This window comes from Ahaetulla prasina, chromosome 1, assembly GCF_028640845.1.
Source record: "Ahaetulla prasina isolate Xishuangbanna chromosome 1, ASM2864084v1, whole genome shotgun sequence".
NCBI classification, from domain to species: Eukaryota; Metazoa; Chordata; class Lepidosauria; order Squamata; family Colubridae; genus Ahaetulla; species Ahaetulla prasina.
In genome coordinates this window covers 29,522,033-29,546,638 of record NC_080539.1, presented here as the reverse complement: position 1 = coordinate 29,546,638, position 24,606 = coordinate 29,522,033, and the positions used below count along the sequence as shown (strand labels likewise).

At 41.8% G+C, this 24,606-nt stretch overlaps 2 protein-coding genes across 2 annotated transcripts; one reads left to right on the top strand and one right to left on the bottom strand.

Moving 5' to 3' along the window:
- Positions 1-1,054: 1,054 nt before the first annotated feature.
- Positions 1,055-1,555, top strand: UCN (urocortin). Its single transcript, XM_058174510.1, has one exon. The coding sequence runs from the start codon at positions 1,145-1,147 to the stop codon at positions 1,553-1,555; it is 411 nt and encodes a 136-aa protein (XP_058030493.1). The 5' UTR covers positions 1,055-1,144.
- A 1,016-nt stretch (positions 1,556-2,571) lies between these two features.
- TRIM54 (tripartite motif containing 54) lies at positions 2,572-24,247 on the bottom strand. Its single transcript, XM_058164648.1, has 10 exons — positions 23,322-24,247; positions 17,070-17,242; positions 9,877-10,048; positions 8,890-8,985; positions 8,126-8,359; positions 7,872-7,894; positions 6,447-6,571; positions 5,182-5,289; positions 4,697-4,750; positions 2,572-3,996 (listed from the first exon to the last, which is right to left on the bottom strand). The coding sequence occupies exons 1-10, from the start codon at positions 23,487-23,489 to the stop codon at positions 3,986-3,988; spliced, it is 1,164 nt and encodes a 387-aa protein (XP_058020631.1). The 5' UTR covers positions 23,490-24,247; the 3' UTR covers positions 2,572-3,985.
- Between the last annotated feature and the right edge of the window lie 359 nt (positions 24,248-24,606).

Here is a 24,606-nt window from a genome sequence, read left to right as displayed (position 1 = left end):
GTCCTAGAAGAATAGCCAGAAACTAACTGGTTCAGAATGCAGTGGGTCAGATGGGTGCGCCACAATATGCCCATTTAACATTACTATTTTGTGCACTGTTTGTTTAGAAAATAAAATAAAAATTATATATAAAAAAGAATTACTTGTCTGACAACCAGTTTGAACTTCATCACAGCTTTGGCTTATATTAATTCATTTAAGTGATAGAGACAGCATCTTCTAAACTTATCCAACCCAAGGTTGAGATTCATGCATGTTTGAAGATAGAGGCTTTGCATTAAGACTGATTATATGAAGAAAAAAAACCATGAAAATATATTTTAAAAGTTGCTCTATATGATAGAGCTCACACACGGAGGGGATAGGGAATCACAAACACTTTCAGGGGGCTCAGCTGGTCTCCCTGGCAAGAGTGCCTTGAGAATAATAGCTCCAGCATTCTTAGGACCAGAGTCTTAGAACCTGGGAAGCAGGTGAGAAAAACTAGGTCTGGAAAAAATGAATTTACTCTAAGACGACTTGCAGGAGTGCTGAAACAATCCGGAGTGTGGAGAGCAGGAGGCACCCAGTAACAAAGCACAAGGACACCTTCTCCCCACCCAGACTGGGGTCCCAAGGGGGTCTATCGGGGGGACACCGCCCGCACCATCAGCAATCAGTCCATGTTCCTCACTGACGTCAATGGATCTCCCGGCTTGCTATATATAAAGAACCCGCCAGCGACTCCGAGCACCCTTTTCCCGGCTCCGCAAGGACACATCGCGGTAAGTTGCTTCCCTTCCACCTGAGGCTGAGGCAGGAGGGGAGCGGGTGGGAAGAGCAAAAGAAGCGGAGGCTAAGACGATCCTCCAGGCAACCCCGTCAGCCCTCGGGTGCTGCGACTACCAGCTCAGTGTCGCCCCCTACTGGCACTGGATTGCCAAGAGAGGACTGGAGATGTCCTAGGGATGTTGTCCTCCGTCCGGTTGCTTAGGAGAGCATCTCTCAAGTAGACCTTAGCCAGGTTCCCCGGGTTCTCCTCAACTTTAGGGGGAAGGTCGGTGGCTTTGCTCCCTGTCCTGGGGGATCCTGGCAGTACCAGCTGTCCGGGTCTCGCTCTCTCCAAGACTTCCCTGTCTCCTTTCCAGGCCCGGACCGCCTCAGCATGAGGCGGGCGCAGCTGCCCAGCCTCCTGGCCTCGCTGCTCCTTCTGGTCTTGCAAGCGTCCCTCGGAGCCAGACCAGCGGTCGACCTCGAGGGCAGCGCAGAAAGCGACCTGACCCTGCGGCTGCGGTTCCCCGAGGAAAACCGCGCCGGATCCCGCCAGCCGCTGCAACCTGTTCCCGAGCCAGACGTGGCGAGCCTGTTGCTGCGATCTCTCCACCGGCTCTCTCCGGAGGGAGAGCTGCGTCGACGCCTCGCCGAACTGAGCGACCGGCTCAAACGCCACGAGCCGCCGCTCTCGATCGACCTCACCTTCCACCTCCTCCGCCACATGATGGAGATCTCCAGGGCGCAGAGCCAGCAAGCCCAGGCAGAGTTGAACCGTCAACTCTTGGACTCGGTAGGCAAGTGAAGGCGACAGCGAGGGCGCGCAAGAGATCCTCGCCTTTGTGAGCCAAATCCAGCAACTGAATCGCCCCGCACTTCCTTCGGCATCGCCTGCCCCAACTCCGGCGCCTTCGCAGAAGACATTTGTTTATGAAATAAAACTTATTGGGCGTCAAACGGTTTCCGAGTGCGGGCTGTTGATTTAGGGTGGGGAAGGGGTGAGGTTGCGTCCTGGACTGCACTGGTGGTCCTACCTGAACTGTGAGGTGTCAGGGGTTTGTTGTCTTGATATAAACTGTTGGATTCACTAGAGGGTCCCAAAGGTGCTTTTCCAAAAAGCAACTAGACTTTCTTGGTTCTTTTCCTTGAAAATGTTTCGCTTCTCATCCAAGAAGCTTCTTTAGTTCAGTAGAAGGGTTTACACCACAATACTTGGCACTGCTTTATTGAATTAACATACTTTCTGCGGTCTGCACATTACATAACCGATATTAACAAATCATCTGGGTTTGAATAGAGCAAACCCAGCAATCAATCAAATCAAAATTAAATGAGCCATGCTATGCGTGTATTATGAAGTTTAATTGATCTCCCGATACTGTAGGTCAACCCTACCAAAAGTTAATGAACTTTGGAGAAGTAAAGGAATACTGATGGAGGAAAGTAAAATGCTAGTCTTGGTAACAAAACTTCCACAGATTCAGATGTGTCTCTATTTAGATCTGCTTTACAGGAAAGAAGGCAGAACTTGGGTCTTGAGGCCAAAGGAAGCCTGAATCGGATCGTTGGTTCTCCAGGTCAACTTTGGTCAGACCCTATGCAAAGCTAAACTCAAGTAAAATCCAAATGCTTTCAGAACCAGGGTACTCTTTCCATCTAAGGGAACATTGTATTGCACCCCAAAATATAGGATAGAATTGAGCATTTTCATATCAACTAGACTGGGAGATGGAAGCACCATATATACTAGCTATAGGGCAGGGGTCTCCAACCTTGGCAACTTTAAGCCTGGTTGACTTCTGGGAGTTGAAGTCCTCCTGGCTTAAAGTTGCCAAGGTTGGAGACCCCTGCTATAGGGGATGTCTCAATTCCCCATTGAGCCTCCCTCTCCACATATTCCCTTAACTCCTTTGCCGTATAGCACTCGCTGCACAGTACTCAAACTTCAAGAGTAGCACCATGGACAGCGGCACTGCCAAGACCCACTAAAAATCCTAAAGATCCAATGCAAAAGATGGTTTCCAGGCCTCATACATAAGCACCTTTCAAACCAATCTTTTTGCTGATGCTGTTGAGCTGGTTGCTGATACTAACAATGAGCAACATTTTGCCTTTTCCCTAGTTGGAGGTTGCTCTGATCAATTGAAAACAGCAGGTCAGGAAGGCAGATTAGACTGCATTCCTAGTTTTTTTTTAATGTAAATAATGTAAATGGTCACACATCTCACTAAAGTTGTATCTACATAAGATGGAGTTCCACTTTTGATGTTCTCCTGCTCCAATGTACCTCCCATCCATGGAAGAACTGGACTTTTCCACCAATTCTTTCTGTCTAAAGCCAAGTAGAAGACATTTCAAGTAGAGCAGGACTTCTCTAGCAAAATGAGGTCTTTTTCCTTTTGGCAGACTGCCAGCTCCTTCTTCCTATGTTTGTTTGTTTTTATACTTCATCACTGTTTCCATAGTCAGTTCCAGCCCAGTTAGACAAGGAATTCTATTCCTCTTCTGGTATCCTACTTCTTTGTTTCTAGTTCTGTCCTCCCACCTCCAGTACATGAAGCCTAGAGTCAGCGCTCAAAATGTAGAGATGTCACTTTTTCTCACTCAGTGTAAATTTGCAACTGGTCAAAGTAATTTTTAGATTCATCCAAGTTCAAAGGGTGGGACAAATTACCCCTTCCTTAACCCCAGAATTGGATGGGAAGGTTGAGAGTGAAGTGTTTCTAAACCAGGCTAAAACCATGCCTATGGCTGACCCTCTTTTTTCCCAACAAAAGAAAACATTTTAGCCAGCCCTTGATGAATTGGAAAAAAGATGTTGTTTGTGGTTTTTTAAAAAACCCACAGCTGGTAGGGAGTGAAGAACTAGCACAGGTAGCCTCTGTGAATGATAAATGCAGAAGTTTATGAATGAGCATCCTATGGAAAATTTCACCAACCATACCTATGGATCTCATTTTTTTCTGCCAAAGAAAGGGCTCCAACAGAATCTCTCTTACCCAATGAACCTTGCCAGAATTGCTGTTAGCAAATAACTCACAATTTTATTATCTCCATAAATTAAAAAGCCAAATGGTATAGGGGGAAGAGGAGCATAGAAGGAAGCAAGAAAAAGATGCACAGAGAAAGAAAACTTAGTGGGAAGCAAGAAAAACTTCTGATGGAGAGGAGGAAGTAGCATAGGATGAGGCTGACTGGAACATTCTCCAGCTGCTTTTGTCTTCAAAGTGACTTTTCAGTGTTGTCCTGATGGAAGAAATAAGAAGATACACATCTAGTGGGAAATAAAATATGCCAGAGTACCAGCTGATTCAGGTCTTGTGAATGTCCCAGTCAAAGCAGGAAAGCTCACTAATGGGCACACTATCCTTTCCTGGTAACAAACCCTCTTCTTTTAATTCCTTTATACACTCTGAAAGCTAAGAGTTGGGGGAAGGAACAAGAGGGCAAACGCTGGGAGAAACTTTGCCAGGAAAAACCCAAATGCTCAGAAGCCAGAAAGAAGATCCAAAATAGCCAAAGATCAACATTCATAAGTTACCAGAATTCTGCCCACTTTTTCTGGGTTAGGAAGCAAAATTATTTCCTGCTGCTTTGGAAACAGTAGAACCTGCTCTATTCCCTTCCTCCAATTCTGGCTGACGGGTGTATTTCTTTTCATTGTGTTTCTACCTCGCCCTTTTTCATGTCATTGAAAAAGATTGTGATAAAAGAAGCTACGCTATTGTCTTCTCTATAGCACAATGCCAGGTAAAGTACACAAAAGAATCAACAGCATGGCAGAAAATTCCAGTGACATCATCCCTAGAAACTTTCTGTGTAAGCATCCTATCAAGAGAACATCTGGTTGTTGGGACTCATTCATGAAGATCCCTTTTCATATTCCTCTCATGGTCCTCTCATTCTTTGCCAATTAAAGAAACTGTCCAGGAGAAGGGGGACTTACCCCGAGATGGTATATTAGGTGGCTTTGGTCTGAATCGAGACAGGTTCTCTCCATCTACAGAGAGAAAGAGATATATGACATTAGGATTCTACATTTCACAGCTAAGGCTGAGGTTAGCTCAACAGGAAAAGACATAATTACTCAGAACTATGATTATAAAATCACAGGCAAAAATAACCCCACTTCCATTATATGTGACTCCATCCCTCAGGCATTATTTTAATTTATTAACTCACTTATGCTTAAGTGAGCTAAATATATTAAAATAATTTCTGAGGTTTCTTCTGCAGGTTCTTAATATTGAGTAGATTATAATGAAGACATTTCTAAGAAAACTGCGGCTCAAACAGAGCAGTTGGGAAGAAAAAAATTATTCGGACTTTCTGATCAAAGCCTTGCACTGGCAAAATCTCAATGCATCCCCAGCCAAGTCAAAGGTACTCATTACAACTCTACCCATCTCTCATTTCAGCTTTTCAACTCACCTTCTGCTCCTTCAGGCCCCTCCGATCCTTCTGGATGGTCCTCCTCTCCAGCTTCACCACTTCCTTCTGGGATAATTCCTTCAGACTCAGTTTCCTCTCCAGAAATATCTGAGAGGGAAGCGGAGTGGGGCGGGTGGGAAGCAGACATATGTGAAAATGACAACTTTGTGTTATTCATCAATCTTGAATCTCTAAACACAGATTTTCCAACATGCTTTCTGAATGTTACCATTATGTAGAAACACCTTTCAAAAATAACCTTCAGTTCCCCATACATGAGACATAATTACTGTATAGATTTTGTATAATTTCCTTCCTAAGTCATATGCTTCTAAATATATTTTTCAGAAAACAACTCTAAGCTACAAGCAAAAGGGAAACCAACTCCTTTAATCTTTCTAAGTAAAGAAAGTTCTTTAGTCTTAGTATAAATTTGTTCTCCAAATTAATATTCTCTCTAGCTCACGACATGGAGGAATTCACTTTGAAGAGAGACTGTGATACACATTTACAAAAAAAAAAAAAAAAAGCAGGTTAAAGTAAAAAAATAGTTATATTTTTCCCAAATATACCAGTACTAAGGATTTAAACTGCATGTATTATTATTTGGTTACTGATCCATTTTCTGGATTTGCATAATATGCTAGCTTTATATCTTGTGCAAATATAGACATTAGGCTTTTAGCTGACTCAGGTATGTTGTCTGAACAAGTCACAAAATTCTGTAATGGGTTTATGTTGCTGTTGATTTTTACACCATGAGCCAAATATGCATTTCCTTCAAGCCCCAAACTATATACTGTAAATGTTGTGGGTCTGCAGAATTACCTGATTAAACATCAGTCTTGCTTTCAAATGTCTGCTGTTTAACCACTGAATGGTCCAGATTCCAGACAATGACTTGTCATTTTATGCTATTTCTACTTAGGAGGCTGAGGGATTTTGTTGAGTCAAGTTCAAAATAGTTTGGGTCGTTCTCTTTGAGATAATCTAAATAATTCCATCTATCCCCATCCACCAATAATACCATGGCTCCTCCTTCTTCACTCTTCAAATACCCCTCACTGCAATGCCCCCTTACAGGCTTTTCCACCCTACATATTTAAGAGTTAGGGTTCAGCTCCTCAGTGTCAAATTCCTTCTTAGATAGGGGTCGTGTAAATTAATGAAAAAAATTAAGGAGAATGGCACCCAAATGGAGGAACAGCAGTGGATGCATCCTCTCCCCTCACTCCAGCAAGATGTTTCAGTCCAGCCATTCTCACCTGTCTGAAATTCAATAGTTCTCAGCATTTCAGCAACGTGATCTACATTGAGAGAGAAATGGTCCATGTTTTCATAGCCAGACTCAGGCCGGCTACTCATGGATACCTTGGACATGTCTGTGATCCTGCAGAAAATAAGATGCATGATGAAATCTATCTGATGCATGTCTCTTTTCACCAAAAAAAAAATAGAGATGGGAACCGGCAGTCAGCAGGAGAAGAGTCTTTCTCTCCAAAATGAGACCACAGTGTGAATGTGTTTGACTATTTTTGTCTCCTCCCTTCTTTGTTCATTCTACTTCCAGCAAATAATGACTTAAAGCCATCGGCTGAAATGGCTTCCAAAACTGTCCCCACCAAGATCCTGGAAAGTATGCATCCCAGCTGTGCATAGCATTTTTGGGGAATTGAGGAAAAGGCCAGGTATCATGACTTACTGCTGCCAATTGTGACTTCCATCGAAATGTTCTATAAATCCAAGTCTCTTTTTAAGTTAAGTTAAACTGAGGTAGGGAAGAAGCATAAGCAAGAGCTCTCTATTATTTCAAAATATATAAAGTATATGTTTATGTGTTTGCGTAGGATACAAATATTTGAAAGCCGTAAGAAAATGTGCTTTCTGCTGTTGTTTTCATTGCTCTGCCCTATAGAGAAATTGTGTGGTTTGATCTAAATACTAACTTACAGCAGCATCTTACTGAAAGCAAACAGAAGCGGTTTCTTCAGTCTTGGGCTTAATATCTAGTTGACAAAATCTATGTTGAGAAAGACTCCTGTGTGACTCGGAAACTGGCATGGATATGATTCGGAATAACATTAACATATCAACCTGAAAAATCTATAGCACTGACTGTAGTCCTGAATCCAGAAGGAATCCCACTGCTGTGGTTATTTAAGAAGGAGAGGAAGATTCCAGTGAGCCTAAAATAACAAATCACAAATTTGTGGGTTTTGGGGAAACAGACACTAGCCTAACTTGATCAAAGAACAGTGTATGGATAAATCAGAAGTGAATCTCTGTTTAACTTTGCTGTTGATTAACCTGTTAACTATTTTTTCTTCATGTTCATAATGTATGACACATCAGATTGGGTTGCAAATGGATGCGGAAGTGTATAAATCTTGGACCTGTTTTTCAAGAGGGAAAACTATTTCTGTTGCAATATATTTGTCAGTGTACAACTGGGAGGGGATAATATGTGGTTTTGTTTTTCTGTCCATTTAACTCCCGTTTTTAAAATGCTTTTGTCTAGTTTTGTTTTGCCTTTGTTAATTTTTGGGGGATTTTGTATTTTAATCTGCTGAATAAAATAAAAAATATGCAAGAAAAAGTGGATCTCTGATATCTCGAGTGCTACTGTTGAGTGCCAGTTCGGCCACTGAAGGCTCAAGGGCTGGACCTTTGCTCCTCTTGCTTCTACTCACTTTTTGATCAGCTCCTTTGACTGCTGCAGGAAAAAAAGAGAGAATCTTCAGCGCCAACAAAGCAGAAAGCAACTATATCCCCAAGTTTTAAACCACTGAATCTTCCAAGTTGCAAGCAGGGTCCTGAGTCTCTCCTCTCCTTACTTGTCCATCCTTAAGAAAGCTGACAGTATATCCTGCTTCTTGCTGATTGATTTAAACTGGCTCCAGGCTTACCCTGCTCCCCCACCCTGTATTGTCACACCTGTATGCACCTGCAGATAGAGGGCCATCTGGGGTTCCTCCATGGACTGGATGGCTGACTCAACCAACTTAGAGGAGACCTCAAGGTGATCTCCATATTGCCGGATGAGCCCCCGCACCCTTTGGACTTTTTCCTCCTGCTCTCGTCCGATTTCTTGCAACAGCTCTTTTTTGCGTTCCTCCAGGATGCTGTACAAAGAGTCAAAGCGCAGACAAAGATGCTGCTTCTGTCTCCGAGCATTATCCTGCCAGGGAGGAAATAGGTGAGCTATTATTTTAAAAGTACTATTTACATCAGAGATTAAAGTTAACTAAATAGCATAACAAGATCAATAAGTACTGCAGGTGTATTATTTCCTTGCTTTTCCTCTTATTTGCTCCCAAAGGGCTCTAATTTTTCTCCAACTTTCATATAGGAGAAAGAAGGAAGCTTAGAGATAATCCTCAATTTATGACCACAATTGAGTTCAACATTTTCATTGTTAAGCAAGGCAGTTGTTAAGTAAGTTGCACTCCGTTTTTCAACCTTTTTTGCTAAAGTGAATCACTGCAGTTGTCAATAATAATACCAGTTGCCAAGCACCTGAATTTTGACCATGTAGCCATGGGGATGCTCCATAACCAGTCATAAGTCACTTTTTCAGTGCCATTGTATCTTTGAACAGTCACTAAATAAATAGTTGTAAGTCAAAGATTACCTGTATTGGCATATCCTGCAGAAATAAACATTGCTTGAGAGCATCCCAAAAAATAAATTGAATGATTTTATGCTCACTTCAATAGTTTTACAGATCTCTTCCATCTGGGTGATGATAGCTTGGATACGGTCATTCCCTGCCACTAACATGGCAATGCCATCACTCAGCTCCCCCTGCAGAAATAGGAAGGCAAAATGTAATGGCTGGGCTCACACTACTTAAGTAAATGCAATTATTAAAACAGGTATTCATAAAGCCTGTCATGCATTAGCAAATATACATTACACAGTACTACTCCACTACTCCAAACCACAAACTACTCAAATTCATTTGAGACTTGAAATGTCTCACTGGAAGATATACATAGAGGCTAGCCTCTGAGGCTAAGCCTTGATGAGCCATATGCTGCATGAATTTATCTTATGGCTCATCAGGGCTTAGCCTCAAAATCCATTTCCTCCAAAATCTAGCCTCTATGTAGGTCTTCAAGAAGAGAGGAAGGCTACAGTGCAGTGCCTGTGGACATGTTTCTGCTTCTATTGCATGATTGTGCAGCCAACAAAATGACTAACTGGTCAGATGGAGTAATTCTAGGGAATCTTTTCCCTCTTGAGATCAAGGAAGAGGATAATGCAAGTCATAGGGCAACTGAAAGCCCCACCCTGGATGGGCTCTTGTCCAAGAAAACAAGGAAGTAGCATGGAAGGGAAGCAGCAGAGAAGAGGAAAACCCCCAGTCAACACCACCTGGATGCTCATGATCCAGGCATTTTCTTCCAGAAACACACCTGATACATGAATAGGTCATTTGTGGTGCCGGCAATTCCCCTGTGTGACAGCTGACTTGGAAACCAACATTCTTTCTAAGCCATAATATCAGGCCAGGATCACAATGCTGTTGTTAAATTGGACACCTGCATCTAACATGTGTCACAGTTTCTCCCCCACAAGATTCTGCACAACTCCAGTTTTTGCTCTAGTTATCCAAAACAAAAACTATGAGTAGAAAGAAGACAGGATCTTCTTTCATTTCCATTCTTTCTCTCCCACCACCACTCCTTGTACCTTTTGGCGCTTATAAATGTTGGTCAGAGGAGCCACTTCACAGTCTTTGTGGGCTCCAAAGACTTTGCACATAGAGCAGGTTGGAACCTCACAGTTCAAGCAGTATATGTTGATTTTTTCCTCTTCATGTTCTTCACACATCAGCTGCTGCTCTGCCTTGGCATGGAGAGGCCTGGCCACAATATAAACAAAGATTGAAAGAGATGTTGAATCCCCAGAAAATGGTCTACCCTGGCTCAAAAACATTTCTATTTTTCTTAAGGTCATCATGTCAAATGAGAACAGATGTACTCCTTTTTGAAATACAGTGCAGCATGCCAAGACGCCCAATTTTTATTTTCCAAAGAAAATATTTTAGCTCTTCGTGTTCCAAACAGAAGTTTAGGTAAAGGTGGGCAGCAAGGAAGTTTTAGGATTTGAGATGGAGATGGATTTCAGCTTGGTTCCATGAAAGACGTGCAGTGACTAAGAGACAACCAAGCCTTTGGTGCTACCATCAACACCTAGCTACCATTATCCTTCCTTTGGTTAATGGCAATGTAATGTTAGTGTAATCAGCATATTTATATCGTGTTTCCCCAAAAATAAGACCCTGTCTTATATTTTTTGAACCCCGAAATAAACACTTGGCCTTATTTTCAGGGAGGTCTTATTATTTTGGGACGCATGGAGCAAGATGGGGCTCCTCTTGCTGTCTTTTTTTTATTTATTTATTTATTTATTTATTTATTTATTTATTTATTTATTTGCATTTATATTCCGCCCTTCTCCGAAGACTCAGGGCGGCTTACACTATGTTAAGCAATAGTCTTCATCCATTTGTATATTATATACAAAGTCAACTTATTGCCCCCAACAATCTGGGTCCTCATTTTACCTACCTTATAAAGGATGGAAGGCTGAGTCAACCTTGGGCCTGGTAGGACTTGTACCTGCGTAATTGCAAGCAGCTTTGTTAATAACAGACTGTCTTAGCAGTCTGAGCCACCAGAGCTCAGTCTCCCTAACCCTAACCAGAAGAAATGGCAGGGACCGGCTGTGCATGCGGTTAAATATTTTCGGGGAGGACTTATTTTCGGGAATGGCTTGTTTTTTGGGGGGACTTATTTTGGGGAGGGGGCTTATTTGAGGACATGCGCTCAAAAGCCCGATTGAGCTTATTATCAGGGGATGTCTTACTTTTGGGGAAACATGAGAGTGACATGTGATTCAAATTATTGATGAGATTAACTATTTTCTTGGTACTGTGTTTAGATTAGGTTAAGCATTTAAAGATTTATATTCTTTTTAAGTGCATAAAGAAGACCAAGTCCCAAGGCAATTTTGAAAATCACAATGTCACCAGAAGCGAGGAACTACTGGATTAAAATTAGAACATGGCTAGAGGAAATGATACAACAACGTATTGATTTAAAACCTGAACTGTTCCTATTGGGTATCTTACCAGAAAAATATAGTAAAGAGAATACTTATTTGATTATACATATTGTAACCTCTAGGAGCACTAAGCTGTAAACACCTAGCCTGATGATGACGAATGGGATTTCGTCGAAACGTCGCCAAGACACTTCCAATTTTACGCGGGAGAAAACCCGAATAACCAAAGACCTACATACAAACACCCGCGAAAACCTCAGAAAACATATATATATATATATATAAATTTAGATAATTGATGAATTAATATAAACATAAGAAATTTGGGAAGAATGATGTAACAATCTAAATGAAAATATAAAAGTATGATAGAAATATAATATTAAAATGATGGAGGAGGGAGTACAAGATACAAAATATGCACTCAGATGAAACACTGAATGATTAAGGATGTATTGTTTGTTTGTTTGTATGTTTGTTTGACAAAATTAAAAAACTTTTATTAAAAAAAAAGAAAATCACAAAGTCTGGGGAGCAGAGTCTTTTTGAAGGAGCACCCCCAAACATGGGCTCTCTTCTCCTCTCTGCCCAGCATTTTATGTAAGCCTCGTGGTAAGCGATGAGTTCCATTGAGGACATCGCAAACTAGATATATACTGTATGAAGGATCGGCGATGATATTACAGAGCAGCAGCCAGAGGTTGAATTCTAGCCAGCAAAAACTCTCTGGAGACAAAGTGATTGCCACATCAACCAATGTGGACAGCTGCTCCTCATGAGTAAACTGCAGCAACTAAGATTTCTTCAGTTAGCTCACAAGTTGAGTGGCTGGGAATTGAGGGATTTCCACCAAGCTGAGAGCCACAATATAGTCTACCTCAGGGGTCTCCAACCTTGGTCCCTTTAAGACTTGTGGACTTCAGGCTTCCATGACGGCCTTGGACCTGATTCGAGTAAATGATGGCCCTACGCACTCGGGGGGAGGCACGCTGGATCTGATTTATATCTCTGGGCAGTGGCTTAATGATCTGGTGTTAGATGATTTAGTAACAGAACCAATGTCATGGTCGGATCATTTTCTCCTTCGCCTAGACTTCCGAACCGCCATTCACCACCGCGGGAGGCGGAACCTATCGGTGGTTCCGTCCCAGGCGCCTGATGGACCCGAGAGGTTCCTGACGGAGCTTGGGCCATTCCCTGAGGAACTGGCCCACGGCACGACTGAGGAACTGGTCGCGGCCTGGGAACAGGCCGCGGCCGGGGCCTTGGACCGTGTCGTGCCTTTGCGGCCTCTGACCCGGCGGAGATCTCGTCCGGCCCCTTGGTACTCCGAGGGGCTGAGGGAGATGAAACGCCAGAGAAGACGCCTGGAGAGCACCTGGAGGTCCAGTCGCTCCGAAGCTGATCGGACACTAGTTAGGTCCTATTCTAGGACCTACCTAGTGGCAATGAGGGAAGCGAGGCGTTTCTACGCCTCCACCCTCATTGCGTCGGCAGATAACCGCCCGGCCGCCCTGTTTCGGGTGACCCGCTCTCTCCTACATCAGGAGGTGCGGGATGACCCGTTGCAGGGACGAGCCGAGGAGTTTAGCGGTTATCTATACGATAAAATCGCTCAGCTGAGGGACGGTCTGGACCGAAATTGGGATGATCCAAGCGAGGAGAGGAGGCACGTCTTGTTGAGTCCATTTGGGATGAGTTTGACCCTGTGGCTCCGAGGGCGTCGACAGGTTGTTGGGGAGGCTGCACGGCACGACATGTTTACTGGACCCGTGCCCTTCCTGGCTGGTACTGGCCACTCAGGCGGTGACACGAGGCTGGCTCAGAGGATTATCAACGCTTCTTTATTGGAAGGGGTTTTCCCTGCCGCCTTGAAAGAGGCGGTGGTGAGACCCCTCCTTAAGAAGCCCTCCCTGGACCCAGGTATTTTGGGTAATTATCGTCCAGTCTCCAACCTTCGCTTTGTTGCGAAGGTTGTAGAAAATGCCGTGGCGCGACAGCTACCCCAATACCTGGATGAAGATGTCTACCTAGACCCGTTCCAGTCCGGCTTCCGACGCGGATACAGCTCGGAGACAGCTTTGGTCGCATTGGTGGATGATCTCTGGAGGGCCAGGGACAGGGGTTATTCCTCTGCCCTGGTCCTATTAGACCTCTCGGCGCGCTCGATACCATCGACCATGGTATCTGCTGCGCCCGGCTGGGGGATTGGGAGTGGGAGGCACCGTATATCGGTGGTTCTCCTCCTATCTCTCCGACCGGACGCAGACGGTGTTGACGGGGGCAGAGGTCGACCGCGAGGGCCTCACTTGTGGGGTCCCGCAGGGTCGATTCTCTCGCCCTGTTGTTCAACATCTACATGAAGCCGCTGGGTGAGATCATCAGTGGTTTCGGGTGAGATACCAGCAGTACGCTGATGATACTCAGCTGTATTTTCCACCCCGGCCACCCCAATGAAGTTGTTGAAGTGCTGTCCCGGTGTTTGGAAGCCGTACGGGTCTGGATGGGGAGAAACAGGCTCAAGCTAAATCCCCCCAAGACGGGGGGGCTGTGGATGCCGGCATCCCGATTCAGTCAGCTGCAGCCGCAGCTGGCTGTCGGAGGCGAGTTATTGGCCCCAAAGGATAGGGTGCGCAACTTAGGTGTCCTCCTGGATGATCGGCTGTCGTTTGAAGATCATTTGACGGCCGCTCCAGGAGGGCCTTCTACCAGGTTCGCCTGGTCCGCAGTTGCGCCCCTTCCTTGATCGGGATGCCTTATGCACAGTCACTCATGCCCTCGTTACCTCTCGCTTGGATTACTGTAATGCTCTCTACATGGGGCTCCCCTTGAAGTGCACTCGGAGGCTTCAGTTAGGCCAGAATGCAGCTGCGGGTGATAGAGGGAGCTACGCGTAGCTCCCATGTAACACCGCTCCTGCGCAGACTGCACTGGCTGCCTGTGGCCTTTCGAGTGCACTTTAAGGTGTTGGTTACGACCTTTAAAGCGCTCCATGGCTTAGGACCTGGGTACTTACGGGACCGCCTGCTGTTACCACATGCCTCCCACCGACCCGTACGCTCCCATAGAGAGGGACTTCTCAGGGTGCCGTCCGCCAAACAATGTCGGCTGGCGGCCCCCAGGGGAAGGGCCTTCTCTGTGGGGGCTCCCACTCTCTGGAACGAGCTTCCCCCTGGTTTACGTCAAATACCTGACCTTCGGACATTCCGTCGCGAACTGAAGACCCATCTTTTTATTCGCGCGGGGCTGGCTTAATTGGATTTTAAAAGGGAATTTTACCAATTTTAAATGGGGTTTTAATTGATGATGATTTTTAACATCAGGCTAATTTTGAATAAGTTTTTTAAGGGTATTTAAATTGTGTATATTTGTATTGTTGTTTTTATTTTGCCTGTACACCGCCCTGAGTCCTTCGGGAGAAGGGCGGTATAAAAATCAAATTAAATAAATAAATAAATAAATAAACTCCCAGAGTCCCTCAGCCAGCAAAGCTGGCTGAGTAACTCTGGGAGTTGAAGTCCACAAGTCTTAAAGGGACCAAGGTTGGAGACCCCTGGTCTGTATTATGGACACAAAGTTCTGGCAAAGCTCATTTCTTAAATACTTATGGAAATTGCTTTTTTTTTTAATGCTTTTCAACTATTAAGAACCTTCCGGTGGACAGGTCTTATAACACGCACCAGGGGAGTTCCCTTTAATCCTCAGCAAAATAAGTTTGAAAGATAAGCTTAAGAACATAAAAACTGTGGTGGGAGGGAGGGATAATCAGCAGAACAGTAATTAGAATGTTATACAGTGAATGGACTAAAGGTCCAGATGGGTTTGAAATCATATTTTGAAAATAGTTATAAGAATCCTTCCCACAAGAAAATACTGTTGTTTTAAATTCTTAAAAGAAAATATGATAAGATGGGAATTTGAGGACACTAGAGGTAACCAAAGGCAACTAAAGATTACAATTAAAGGAGAAGAATGCTTCAGTTTGACTTACTAATACAGAATAGCAATAGCACTTAGACTTATATACGGCTTCATACTGCTTTTACAGCCCTCTCTAAGCAGTCTACAGAGTCAACATATTGCCCCCAATAATCTGGGTCCTCATTTTACCCACCTCAGAAGGATGGAAGGCTGAGTCAATCTTGAGCCTGGTGAGATTTGAACTGCCAAATTGCAATCAGCAGGCAGTCAGCAGAAGTAGCCTGCAGTACTGCACTCTAACCACTGTGCCACCAGGGCTCAGAATGGAGTAAAATACAAAATAACATTAAACATATCAAAAGATATTTTTGAACAATGGATGCAGAAGTTAATTTTAGAAGTGTCTGCCACTATAGATAGATTGTGGTCAGATATTAAGGAAAAGGCACAAGTTGTACTGGACAAGATTGAGATCGATCTGAAAGTGGATTTTAAAATCATTTAAAAATAATTCAAGAAAGATATGAAAAAATATTACATTATACAAATTAATTCAGTTTCTCAATAATTAAAAGGGATATGCAAATGGCAAATAAAAAACAATTTGGATAAATTTGTTATATTAGAATTACAAAACAGACCTGAAGGGTTTTATGAGAAGCAGCAAAGAAAAAGAAAACAAGCCATAGGACATTGTCTGATGGGATTATAGATTAAGATTGTTAAAAGTAAAAGGAATGGAATAGAAGGTTTTATTTGATCGAAGTTAAAATAGATTTGTTATTTTTTGTAATCTTTAATGGACTTCTGCTGACTAGAACTGACTGACAAGGTTTAAGGATATGTTTATAATTAAAATGGATTTATCTGATCAAGGGTAAAAGAGATAAATTGTCATTTCTGGTAATCCTTGGTGGACTTTTGCTAACCGAGACTGAATGAGGCCAAAGGATTTGTTACAGTATGAGATGAATTTTGGAATGAAGAGATTGTTTGTTGTGTTTTAAGAGAAGGTGATAAATTATTAAAATTGTTTATACTGATTATGACAAGAGGGGAAGGCACTGGTTTATATGTTTCTTTTTCTTTGCTATATTTTTTCCCCTCATTTTCTATTTTTTCACTCTTTTAAGTTCTGGTAGTCAGTTTTTATAGAATTGTAATTATTTTTTAAAAAAGAAAGCCTTGTAATACGTCATTAACATGACAAAAGGCTAACAGAAGTGTGCCTTCCTTTTTTCAAAAATATCACATATTATCTTGTATTATTATTATTACTGGTTTCTCCCTTTTTTGGAATAGTGTATGAAAGAGAAAATATGTTTGCAAAAGTGAGAAGAATATTTTGCTTGCCAGGAATGTGAGAGAAACCTAATCTTTAAACTGGTCTTGCCACCAGAGATTATGAATACAGTAATCCAATAATATTGAAATCCCATGCAAATAAAGAACTGAGAAACGATATCAGTATTAGCATACCTTTCTGAAAAACAAGTTCTAGCTTTGGGGAGATGGCTCTATCTAACTTTCTCAGACTTTGAACTCTGCCCTAGAAAGAGCCAACAGTGTGTTAGATGTACTGGCTGACACACATCTGGTTGTATTAAGTAGAAAAATGCACATAAAAGCAAGGAAAGCATTTAGGAAGGAAGATGATGAGGAAGTAGAAAGGGTAAGACCTGAGAGGTCCAGGCAAGGATTCAATTTCTGACAGGCCTTGGAGGAGGAAAGAGAGTTGAAGTAATCAGAAGGAAAATTCTGGTTCTGCTTCTTCATTTGGAAAACAAAGATTTTGGAGCAACAGAAATGTGTGAGCACATATGCATGTCTTAGGTGCAGGATGGCCAACCACCAAGTGTTGAAACAGAAATTGTGGGATTCTACACGTAACTTACCGAGAGGATTCTTGTTTGTAGATATCAATTATGTTTTCCACCAAAAGGTTGCGTTGCAGGCCATAAACTCCATGCCGGTCCAGCACCACTTCATGCCGACAGGATGGGCACCGGAATCGGCCTCCTGAGGACACTGAAGTAGATCCACGAGATTGCCACAGGGGGTTGGAGGCCTGGCAAGGAGGCGATGGGAAAGTTGAGTTTTTTGCCGAGGTTCAGTACTGCTTACTTACCCATTTGTTAGAAATGTGGCTCTTCTAGGAAGCAGTAATAGAAACCCAGGAGGGCATTTTGAACTCCAATGACATTCCTCTGTCCCAGGACAGGTCATGCAAATAGGTCCTTTACCAGCTACTATTACAAGAGTTGGCAACTGCAGAGATCACTGCTATAGGCAGACACTGGCAAAGGATTATTCCCAGCCATCCCATGTCCAACTTGCCAGAGTAACTCATCACATGCATAGCACAGTAACTCATTCTCCAACTCACATATGAGTTCTAGGTTATATTAAGATAGCTGAATGATGGTCTAGTCTAGTGACTAAGAAGTACAAAAGTTAAATGGGAATACCTCACTCCTCCAATCGAGGTCTTTAAATTTTGGATAAGATGCAGCCACTTGAAGAGAGAGCTCCTCTAAATAATGAATAAACGTCTAAATTAGATAACATCCCATCTCTTCCCCATGGGCACTTTGCTCTCTTCTTTGCTCTCCATCTTGGTCACTTTAATTTTGGCTGAATTTTAAATTTAAAATATCTATTTATTGTTTCAATGTTTTATATGGCATTTTTATTCATTGATTGTAAGCTGCCTAAAATCATCTTTGATGAGATGGGCAGCACATAAGATAAATAATAAATAAATAAATATAAAAACAAATAAACAAATAGGAACATCCTGAGAAACATTTTAATGCAATTTTTATTTTCATTTTTTATATTTACCGGAGCTTTTGAAGAAATTTAATAAAATGTATTTTTTAAAAAAGAAAATCCTAGTCTGAAAATCACAACTGTTGTTGTTTACACTGAAAACGCTTGGATGCCATACCAGGCCTTTCAGGGATGAGTTGGCTTCTACAGACTATCCTGCTCCAATATTCGAGCAAAGAGCATTGAAGTGAAACTTGAGCCAGGAAACAGATTTTCCTGGCTCAAACAAAACAAAACAAAAGCACTGATTTGTCAACTTGAGGTCTGTAAGGATTTTTTTTAGGTAAAATGCATAGGACTCCATTTAATTAAAAGCAACAAATTAATACATTTTCTTTCTGAGGTTCTGAAGTTTTCCTACTTACGGGACCGCCTGCTGTTACCCTATGCCTCCCACCGACCCGTACGCTCACACAGAGAGGGTCTTCTCAGGGTACCGTCCGCCAAGCAATGCCGGCTGGCGGCCCCCAGGGGAAGGGCCTTCTCTGTAGGAGCACCTACCCTCTGGAACGAACTTCCCCCTGGTTTGCGTCAATTACCTGACCTTCGGACCTTTCGTCGTGAATTGAAAACGTACTTGTTCATCCAAGTGGGACTGGCTTAATTCTTAATTTTTAAATTTTGAATGTTTTGAATTTTAATCATTTTAAATTGGGTATTCTGTTTTATTGGGTCAAATTTGATGGTTTTTAAATTTTCCGGCCATTATGGAATATGTTATTTTAATTTGTTGTTTTAAAATTGTATATTGTATTGTTTTAATCTGGCTGTACACCACCCTGAGTCCTTCGGGAGAAGGGCGGTATAAAAATCTAAATAATAAATAAATAAATAAATAAATATAGAAAGAGTGCTCTAGGACTTTCTCCAGGGTAATACAAAATTCAATCTTTTTTTATAAATTCATGTGCTGAGGGCCTATTTAAGTGCAAGGAAACTTTGTGTGGATTTTCCTTACTTGTGAATGCTATAACAGGGACTTGGGGGAAAAAGGTAGGTAGTCAATTCATTGCATTTTAACACAATGTAGTTAAAAGTGAATTAAATGCAATGAGTGTAAGAATGTCCCATATATTCAATTCTCCCTTGTTACTTTAAAAAAGGTACATTCAGAAGGTCTTTAACCTAGACTAGAGATTGAGCAAGAAACTGTCATCAAAGCAGATCTTCACATAGATGAGAAGAACAGATGATACTAGAGACACCCGAATTCTGATTCAAAAAGTTATTGCATTCACAAGGAATTAAGGTCCCAACCAACGGAGTGAAATCCACCAGATCGTTAAAGAACTACATTTAGGTGCAAAGGAATAAAGTCATAAAAAAATGGGGAATTGGTTTGGTAAAATACCAAAGATGAGTCGTAAAGTCACACAGCTGCTAAAAAAATGCTTTAAAATATTATTGTGTGTCCAGATCACAGACCAGTTCTACTTTGCTCTGCATAGTCCACTCGTGTTGCTTGGGTTGCATTTCAAGCAGAAAGCAACATATTTGAATAGGTTAAAAAACAGAGACTAGAATACAGAAGTCAACTTTGAAAGAATTGGGCATATTAATATAAGGAAGCAAATAAAACAAAAAAGCTAGCATTTCTTCCTGCAACACAGTGAATTTGGTTTATTTGTGGAGTAAACCCAACAAAAGTTAAAAATCTTACACAATATATTTTATTTGTGGCCTCTAGGTGGCACTAGTCACGCACAGGTTATTCTTCCTCCGCAGAGAAGCAACCTTACTCTCATTCTAATTACTTCTTTCCTTCTTTCCTTCTTACTTTTGTAAAAGTGCAAAACATGCACTTTTGTTAGTTTTGTTAAAGTTGTTTTGTTTCGTGAACTTAAAGACTATATCTTGGTGTCTTGCCTTTAGAAATGGCCTACATTGCTTAGTTTTCCTCAAAAAAGGATTTAATTCTTTAGCCTTAAAGGGATCCCACAACTCAGATGGTGTTGATGGGCATGTACACAATAGGTTTTAAAGAATCAAGATTTAGATTTTCTAGAATTTGTCCAGAGATACACAAAATCCTAGTAATGATGGTAAGGATGGCTTTTCCTTACTAGAATCTAGCCATAAACAATGCCAGCTAACCTCTTTTTCTATTGTGTCCCCTTAATGTGGCTTTCATCTCACACACTGCCCATACTCAAGGCAGATTTATTTTTTATTTATTTATTTATTTATTTATTATATTTGTATACCGCCCTTCTCCCAAAGGACTCAGGGCGGTTCACAGCCAATAAAAAACACAATACATAGAATACAAATTAAAAACTATATAAAAAACTGATTCAATAACGGCCTAAAAATTTAGATACAATTTAAAACCCCATTTAAAAACCCCAATTAAAACCCATAAATTAAAAAAACTAACCCAGTCCTGCGCAGATGAATAAATGCGTTTTAAGCTCGCGACGAACGAATAAATGCGTTTTAAGCTCGCAACAATTTAAATTGTTGTTTGCTGCTTAAAGTAGAGGGTTCCCTTTTAAGTAAAAAAGAAAAGCCCTGGCTGTTTTACTGTGGGTACAATTGACTTGCAACCACAATTGGGACTATGATTGTTAAATGAGTGCACCCAACATTATGATCTTATTTGCCATGGTTAGTAGGCAAATCACTGCAGTTGTTAAGTGGATTGCATGGCCATTAAGCAAATCCGGCTTCCCCCATTTGCCTTTCCTTGTTGGAAGTCAACTGGGAAGGTGAGAAATTGTGATCACATGACCCTGTGATGCTGCAACCATTGTAAATAAAATGTCCAAAGTTTGATCACATGACCATACAGATGTTGCAATGGCATAAGTGCAAGGACTGGTCATATGTCACTTTTGTCACTTTTTTCAGTGATCTGTAACTCTGAACAGTTTCTAAACAAATGTTTGTAAGCCGAGGGCAGAGGTGGTTCAGACCGGTTTGGGTGAACCGGTAGTTATGACCCGCGGGTGGGCCCGCCCCCGCCCCTACCCCCCTGCCTTGGTGTTATTCCGTCCTATATTGCTGTGTTTTTGAAGCTGCAAGCATGCGTGGAAGGCCACGCGCATGCGCAGAAGGCATGCATGCATTTTCAGTGCTGGGCAAACCAGTTGTTACAACCAGCAGCAGCTCACCACTGGCCAAGAGATATCTGTATTGCATAAAACGTCCTAAATATGATTTATCTTTAGAGATCCAAGATGCCTTTAATCCTATACATAGCAGCTGAACCTGTTCAGATGGGTCTCAGTCTCTCCCAGTGAGCTACAGAAAGCTATATTAATAAAAAAAAAACGGTACAAAACTCTGTTGGGATAGCAAACACCAACCGTTATGTACTCAGCCATCACTCCATCAATACAGTACTAATTCCTAAGGGCAGAGACAGCAGGAATCCTTCTCTTCCAACAATAGCAATTTTTGCAGGAAAGCAATGGGCAAGCTCGCGCCATTTACCAGGCTTGGCTCAAATCAAAGAATCATCAGCCAAGCATGACGAAAATGTTTAGTTTTACAACTAAATACCCATACTAGACTCAGAACTGACATCAATTGTCAGTGTCAAGGCTCAGTTTTAAAACAAAATAAAGGCTCTCTGAGCTAGTGAAAAATGTATTTCATTGTAAAGTAACTAGTGTCTTCCCCTCTCAGATATTTAGAACTGTTATCTTAGAACTCACTAAGTCTTGGATAGCTTTCCATTAGGAAGCCATCTGGTTTAGATCAGTCCAATTATGGAATCCCTGACAAATGCTTGTCTTCGTTGAAAGAGAGCCTATCGCTTTGAAATAACTCTTATTAGAACATTTATCCTCAGGTTGAGATAAAAATCTATGACATCATAACAACCATCCCATTACTTCAAAAGGTCTGCTCCGTTTTCTGTGTGGTAAATCATTATACTATATTTGCAGACTTTATAAATCTCCCCATAGCCTTTTCTTCTCCAAACTACTTAGCACTTTCCATCATTCTTTGTAGGACATAGTTTCCAGATCTTTTAAACCAGCCTTTCTTCTCATCTGGAAGAGCAACAGTTGATTATGGTCTTATTTTCCGTTCTGCTGCTCTCTGATAAAAATGGCTGCATTTGCATAATATAGGCTAGTTTTAAGGGTTAGTTTCTTGTGGGTTAGCAGGATACACAAACGTAATCCATCTGAGTGCAGTATTGTGTGAACCCAGAAAAGGGATTATAAATTTTTATCCTGTCTTTATTATTTTTACAAATAACTCAAGACGACAAACATATCCAACACACTATCCTTCTTCTGTTTTCCCCACAACTCTGGGAGGTGGATTGGGTTGAGAAAGAATGACTGGCCCAAAGTCACCTAACTGGGTTTCATGGCTAAGGCGTGACTTGAACTCAAGATCCTGCTTTTGAGCCTGGTGCCTTAACCACTTGACCAAACTGTCTCCAAGTTCAGCATAGTTATATAAATGTAGTCAACATGTAACTAAATGAGACTGAAGATACTTCCTTTGGTTAAAACTTTCATTTCCCACCTCGTGTTACACTTTCTTTAGATCAAACTGCCAAACTGTGTAACAAAACAAGTGATAACTGCAGCGGCCTCTTATTTAGACAACTCACAAAAACCATCATACACAAATCCTTTAAATCAGTAGGATATTTTCCTCCATATATGTTCCATTTCATCATCCAGCTCACAAGTTCCATTTCTGTCTTCTTTTTCATATTAGCCATGTGAGTACAGGGTAAATGGGAATATAATATCTCATTGTTAATGTCTCCAGAAGGTTGGAATGTATAGAAAATGTTCTGTAGGAAGAGGTATTTCATTGCATCAATTTTATACCCCTCACTGATGATACATATAAAGGCAACAGACACTCCTTCAGGTCTGCTTGTAATGGCCTCATCCTATTCTGAATCTCACAACCAGTCTTGTATTCCTCCCATTTTGGAGCGCCTGATCGACACAACACACAATGCCCTTCCTATCCCCTGCCTTCCACACCCTCCCTTAAACAACAAACACCTTGATACCTCAGTCTTTTTCCACGAAACAAGATGTAATTGGCATTGCAACTATTCATACTTCCAAATTCTCTATTGCTCCTCCACCTCCCTCTCTTGTTGGCCTTTTTAAGTTTTGGGAGGCAGGTATTTCCCTTTATTTATGTTACTCATGAAGTCCAATGAATATTAATCTATAAGCAGAGAATACATCATACCATTTATTACATAATTAACATAAACTCCTTCACTCAGAAATGGCTCATATTTTAGAAAGGCATCACCCAGACTGACCTGAATCCCTTTCATGTTATGCTTATCCAGGGCATTGATTCCTGGGCTTCTTGCTCACCTGAAAGATGTCGTTGGCACACTTACGACATAGGTTGTGTTGGCAGGGCAGGATGACCACTGGTTTGGTGAACATCTCCAAACAGATGGGGCAGATAAGCTGCTTCTCCAGGTTATCCATGCTCTGTGAAGTCCCCAGCATCGGCTTGAAGCCCACGGCAAAGTTCATCCCCGCAACACCGATTCTTGCCCACAGCACACTCCAATCGGCTGGATGGATGACCCCCTCAGCTTTCCCTAAGTCTCAATGCCTGCCTTGCCAATCTCCACTCTCTGCCTTGTTCTGCCTGCCTGCTCCAGCTCTCCTGCCTTGGCAATGTGGCCTCTCTCCTTCCTGGCTTTTACACCTCTTCCTGTTTTATTTCCACTTGGGGAATTTCCCTCCGTCCACCAAGCTTGCTTCTCTTTTTCTAGTTTGCCTATCCAGATCTTGACTTCTTTCTGACATCATTCCCTGTCCTGAGCCTACAAGGCTATTCTTAGTAGGTCACATGACCCCAATGGAATCCCAGCTGCCATTTTTGTCTCAGTAAAGGGTGCGGGGCAAAGCAACAGCTGTCAACGGGATCAAGTGACACTTAGTCATTACTCCACAACAAGCTATGACACCTTCAAAAGATGGCTGTCAAGACTGGGGGGAAGCAGTCAGTGGCATACTTCTGTGCTATATCCAAAACAGTAAGATTCAAGTATTGTTGGGGAAAAGAATTAAAACTTTTCACATATTGGATAAAAATAAAGACCTTCCACTAAAGTATAACTGGATGTTATGTAACTGACTGGAACCAGATAATTCAAATTGCAAGCATCTACTAAGGAATAAAATGAATTCTCTTATTTGCAGTTCTTCAGACAGGTTCCATGAAATATTACAAACTGAGTTTGCAATTATGAAGTCAAGGAATGCTGTGAATATGTAACTGGCTGCTCAGTCTCTTTTTTTTTGCAAGTGCAATTAAGCTGTTGGCTTTTGGTTTGATTGTACTTGAAACATTAAGCAGCATATTCTTCTCAACATTCAAAATGAATCATCAAAATATTAAGGAGAAACATGTAAAATTACAATAGACTTAAAGGTAACCTTCATAAATACTTTGCAAAATAAACAAGTCTTACAATTTTGACATTCAAAGCAATTTATAGCCATTAGCCAAAGATACTTAAAAAACCACCGCTTTGAATCACACCAACCAGTCTTAACAACATAAATATCTAAAGCAGCCTTGCAGATCCTGGAGCTTTCCAAACAGGATTTCCTGCAATCGAAATCCAGATCTGGATGGTTT

Coding starts and splice junctions, on each gene's coding strand:
- UCN (XM_058174510.1), top strand. CDS start 1,145: ATGAGGCGGGCGCAGCTGCCCAGCCTCCTGGCCTCGCTGCTCCTTCTG.
- TRIM54 (XM_058164648.1), bottom strand. CDS start 23,489: ATGAACTTTGCCGTGGGCTTCAAGCCGATGCTGGGGACTTCACAGAGC. Junction 10,049..17,069: donor TACAAACAAGAATCCTCTCG/GTAAGTTACGTG, acceptor TATTGTGGCCAG/GCCTCTCCATGCCAAGGCAG. Junction 5,290..6,446: donor AACTATTGAATTTCAGACAG/GTGAGAATGGCT, acceptor CTTCCCTCTCAG/ATATTTCTGGAGAGGAAACT.